Source organism: Sparassis crispa, assembly GCF_003851025.1.
Source record: "Sparassis crispa DNA, contig_000002F, whole genome shotgun sequence".
Taxonomy (NCBI): domain Eukaryota; kingdom Fungi; phylum Basidiomycota; class Agaricomycetes; order Polyporales; family Sparassidaceae; genus Sparassis; species Sparassis crispa.
In genome coordinates, this window is record NW_020939749.1 from 264,852 (window position 1) to 269,748 (window position 4,897).

At 50.2% G+C, this 4,897-nt stretch overlaps 4 protein-coding genes across 4 annotated transcripts; 3 read left to right on the plus strand and 1 right to left on the minus strand.

Annotated features, from left to right (window-relative positions):
- Window positions 1-259: 259 nt before the first annotated feature.
- SCP_0300720 (hypothetical protein) lies at window positions 260-1,165 on the plus strand (the record flags this gene model as incomplete). The annotated part of the gene is made up of 2 exons (XM_027755469.1): window positions 260-565; window positions 629-1,165. The coding sequence occupies 2 exons, from the start codon at window positions 260-262 to the stop codon at window positions 1,163-1,165; spliced, it is 843 nt and encodes a 280-aa protein (XP_027611270.1).
- A 274-nt stretch (window positions 1,166-1,439) lies between these two features.
- On the plus strand, window positions 1,440-1,979 carry SCP_0300730 (hypothetical protein; the record flags this gene model as incomplete). Its single annotated transcript, XM_027755470.1, has 1 exon — window positions 1,440-1,979. One exon carries the CDS (start codon window positions 1,440-1,442, stop codon window positions 1,977-1,979), a length of 540 nt encoding a protein of 179 aa, XP_027611271.1.
- Window positions 1,980-2,114: 135 nt separating this feature from the next.
- On the plus strand, window positions 2,115-3,176 carry SCP_0300740 (hypothetical protein; the record flags this gene model as incomplete). The annotated part of the gene is made up of 1 exon (XM_027755471.1): window positions 2,115-3,176. One exon carries the CDS (start codon window positions 2,115-2,117, stop codon window positions 3,174-3,176), a length of 1,062 nt encoding a protein of 353 aa, XP_027611272.1.
- A 1,541-nt stretch (window positions 3,177-4,717) lies between these two features.
- SCP_0300750 (hypothetical protein) lies at window positions 4,718-4,897 on the minus strand (the record flags this gene model as incomplete). Its single annotated transcript, XM_027755472.1, has 1 exon — window positions 4,718-4,897. The coding sequence occupies one exon, from the start codon at window positions 4,895-4,897 to the stop codon at window positions 4,718-4,720; it is 180 nt and encodes a 59-aa protein (XP_027611273.1).

Below are 4,897 nucleotides of genomic sequence, written 5' to 3' on the forward strand. Positions count from 1 at the left end.
CTCTGAGTGTCTGGAATTCGACTTATTTGAACACTTATGGCCTTAAATAAGGGTTCTCAGACCCCAAAGTCTAAATAAGTCTATAAGAGAAAGTTGGGTTTTCCTGATAATCGATGACACTATTACCGTAATCTCCCCATCACTGTCCTCGGTCTCTTCAATCTCAGATTCACCCAGCATATCTCCGTCCCCTTTCGATTCTGAATTCCCCTTAGTCGAGACCGCAGATGCTGAATCAGAGTGCATATATCCATCTGAAATGACAAAGAAACTCACTACCATTGAGTTTCTGAAGGAGAGCCAGGCTCTAAAGCTACTCCTCGGAGACCTCACCCCTGCCATCATCAATTCCTGGCAGATGGCCTATGAGTGCCATTTCCGCAAGACACAACTTGCTGATGAGATTCAGGTTTCTACCATCGCATCCCGCATAGAAGATCTGCATCTTGCAGTATGGTACAATGTTTACCAAGGCCGCCTTGATGCTTTCGCATTTGAGAACTTCACAACTGAGGTTTGCACCACCTACCTCCCCCATGACTGGGACAGCTCTATCCACGATGAGGTCATGGGTGCATGTCAGAATGAATGCCCCTTTTGGGACTGAGCCAATAAGATTCAATCTAAGGCGGCTGTCATCTCTTGTACGATCCAGGCACTCAATGATACCAAACTCCATCAGCAGCTTCATGCAGGTGTCAACACCCATCTCAAGAAGAAAATGAACTCCCCGCACCATGAGCGAGAGTGTAATAACATCATCCTCTTCTCCTATTGGCTCTTGGCTGTCAAGGATCTCGATGAGGAGCTTCAAGAGAAAGACGACCTTGTGAGTAGTGCCATCACTGATGCAATCATGAAGGAGCATGCCAAGCATATCAATATATGCCCCCTCGCCAATAAGGTCTCTATCAGTGGAAACAAGCGCTCTGCCACTGAGACCGCTGCAGGTGTCTTCAACAAATTGCAGAAGATCACTCAGGACAAATGTAACATCCTCCAGAAATACCAAGGATGCTACAAGTATCACCTACCCGAACAAGACCACATGTCTGCCTCTTGCCCGAATGGCTTCCCCAATGCTACGACCTACACACTAATCTCAGAGGCCAATGTCGTGAAATGCATTAAAGCTGCATCAGGAAAATCCAACTTTTACTTGTGAGACTTATTTCGACTTTTTGTCCTTTTTTGCCTTAGTCACCCGCAACCTCTGATTCATTCAAACATTGCAAATTCACCCAAAATTCACCCAACCAGCTTCCGTAAGGGATCCTACCGGGGCTCCTCTTTGCTTCGCACTTCCATCTCAAGGCAGTTTTCCCACGGTCCCAGCCAATAGGAGCAGGCTGCATTTCCGTGGGCCACTACTCGTAGTCGTACCTTCAGCAGGCCGAGGCACAGTCTACTAGTACAGTACCAGGAAAGCTACTGTATACATGCCACCCCAGCCAGTAGGAGCTGCGGAGGCAGCCAGCAGTACGGGCAAATGCGCGCTGAGATCGGCCACTCCGGCGACACCTACCATCCCCACTAACCCTAAGCCTGATCTTATAATACCAATGACAGTCAAGGTAAAGATGATTGATGATGCAGTAAAGGTACTCCAGAAACATAAATTAGTCGACGAGGGCTCCCCAGAGCTGCAGAGCCTGGTCACCGGCCTGGGTAAACTCGCACAGATTGCTACTAAAGCTTCAGTGATGGTCGACATAATCACCGCTTTTGCTCACTATGCCAGCATGCTCACTGTAGAAGAAGCTGCCAGCAGAATTGTCGAGCAAGTAGTTCACAGGACCTACCAAGCCTTTGATCGGCTAGAAGAGACAGCCACGCAATTGGATCAGATAGAAACTCAATACAAGGTCCATGCAGACACGACAGGTCACCTCCTGAAGAAACTAGCCGAAGAGCATAAGAAGCTTGGAGAGAGAACCGTGCAGTTGGAAGAGGCAGCCAAGAAGATGCTGCAGGCATAGGAGGAATCGGCAAAGATACACGCCACCACACAGGCAAGTTCTATACCTCAGAACACTGGACTGACATATGCTGTGGCAGTCACACAAGTACTTCCCACCTCCCATGCGTCCACCCTGGCTCGCAAAGGCATCTGCATGTGTCAGGTTCTCGTCGATGGCGTCTTTGCTGCGAACTCCTCCAGTAACCTCCTGACGGAAGAAGAGCTCCTCGCCAAAGCCAATATGGCTTGCACGATGATGGGCGTCAAGGCTGCGGATGCTCCTACATCCTTCACCATCAAATCCTGCAAGAGACTAAAGAACGGAGGAGTGCTTTACGACCTGGACAGCCCAACATCAGCCCTTTGGCTCCACACCCCGGATGTCATGAAAGTCTTCCTCGAACACTTCGGAGGACACAATTGCCAGCTTAAGATCCACTCCTATGCTATTTTAGCTGAGTTTGTCCCCACTGCTTGCCGCGCAGACGATGACCACTACCTTCATGGAATAGAACATTTTAATAACTATGACCCCGGGGACATCGAGAGTGCTCGCTGGATCAAGGCACCGGAGGGACGTCATCCAAATCAGAGAGTCGCACACCTCATTGTCCGCTTCAATGCACCTGTGCCGGTGAACAATGCCATTCGCAAAGGAATAATCATTGCAGGTAAGAGAGTAAATGCACACAAACTGATCTCCGAGCCACATAGATGCCTCAAGTGTCAGAAGATCGGCATCCTGCACATCAGTTCAGAATGCAAGTCCATCCACGATACCTGTGGGTCATGTGCATCAATAGGACACAAGACTGCGGACTGCGAGGTTGACCCGGATGACTATCAGTGTGCTAACTGCCAGGCCTCCGGCCGTACAGACTGGCGGGGGCATGCAGCCTGGGATCGCATGTGCCCAGTGTTCCAGGAACATCGCAGGAAGATGGCAGACAGACAACCCGAGAGTAAGTACCACTACTTCCTGACAGCTGATCCCGCCACATGGGAACAGCTAACGGAAGTGACCTCTGCCCTGCCCAACACCGTCGTGGCCCCTCCCCATCAGGCAGTGCCGCATGACAACACACAGAACCCCCGAACCTTCTCTTTCAACTGGGCAGATGACGTAGATGCTTCAACGCCACCTCCTAGCAACAAGCCGCCTCGTCCGTCACAGGCTCGGAGGGCGCAAGAACAGCAAGATGCACAACGACGCTAGTCCTCCCAATCCCAGACGCAAATATTGGACTTCCCTCGCTGCGTGAGACAACAAGTGCTGCAAGCTCCTATCAACAGATGCTCCACTTCTCCCCTAGATTATGTCTGATGGACAAGTACCACTCTCTCGACTGCGTATCTGTCAACTGAATCTTAACAAGTCGCTAAATGCGCAATCCGCATTCCTTAACACTGTCACTACGAACGATTTTGACCTCCTTCTCCTGCAGGAACCTTATTTAGACTTCAACAACATGAGCCGCACCACTCACCACTGGCATGCTATTTATCCACCACATCATCCTAAACCCGACTCACTGTTACGCTGGGGCATACCACTTGTCCGAGGTTCATCGAGCAAGTACTAAGTCGTTTGATGACTAAGTAAATGCGAGTCAAGAATCGAGAGTCAAGAAGATCACACAAGACTAGTGATAATCCCGTTTATTGAGAGGTAAAGTAACCAGATCAAGACTGGGGTTCCAGTCGATGATCTCAGCCTTATATACTAATAGTACATGTTGAGTAATACATGCCAGTAATGGCTGAGTCAGTGAGTACCCTCGCGGTGAGGGATGAGTCAGTGAGTACCCTCACAGTGAGGGATGAGTCAGTACAGGTTCTAGACTATGGTGTCATGGTCTAGAGAGAGTCCAGATCGAGTCGAGAGATATCGAGACTCGAAGTCTCGGGTCAACGCATAATTGTACAACGTAATCGAAAGAAAAAAGATAGGTACTCAACGTACCGTTGTAACATAAGCCCCTTCCTATGCTGCCTTTGCCCTCAAAGGCATTTCTATGTATCTCCTGCTTCCGACGGTGTTACGCTGTTCATCGGAAACCCTTCAGTATACAACGAACCCGTTCCATCGAAGTCAGAGAATCGCAGGTCCGTTTGAGGGTCAGGGTAGGAGAACACTATCTCGCGCGCATCGTAATTTGCGTAGAAGTCATGAGAGTGGGAACAACCTTCTATCATGTGGCCAGGTGCTTGTTTTCCACAGTAGTAGCAACGCATCCTGTTGGATAGCAACGCAGGGCATGCGTTCGGGTCGTGGGATGCGGGGACAGATTGACAGATTACGCAAATGGAAAATGGGCAGGTATACTTCGGATGGATATACTGTCCGCAGAATACGCACTGGGGATGTGGTCGTTGATACGCGATGTATGCTGGGATGGTTCGGTGTGGCCCGATGAGTGCTGTGGAGAAGGCGGGAGGAAACGGGGAGGTGTTCCTTCCAGGCTCACTTTCTCCTGGATCTACGAGGGTCTGAGTTGATTGGTCCGAGTGTTCAGATGTTTCGGTCTGCACCGCATTTTCCGTGGTCATCGGGGATAATCCTTCAGCATGATGGTTGGGATTGTCGCTAAAGTTCCACTCCGACACGTAATCTGGAGGGGGGATTGGGCGTAGAGGTTGTGCGATGGAAACACCTTTATGAGTCGCTGCTGGAGTGGAAGACGTTGAAGCACCTTCAAACAAATCGAACGGGTTCAGGGTAGGAACTGTTATGGGGTCAAAGGCGAGATGTGATGGTCACGGTGGAGGTACGGGGGGTGTCCCCTCTCGTGGGGTCTCCGGTGGCATGTCTGTTAAAAAGGTGAGGAGGAACGGCTGCGTGGCGTCTGCATCAAGCTCGACGAGTCGTTGGTACGAGTTCGTCTGGGCAAACATTAGGGCTAGTGTTTCCTCCTGTCGCTGGATTCTATCCCCCAT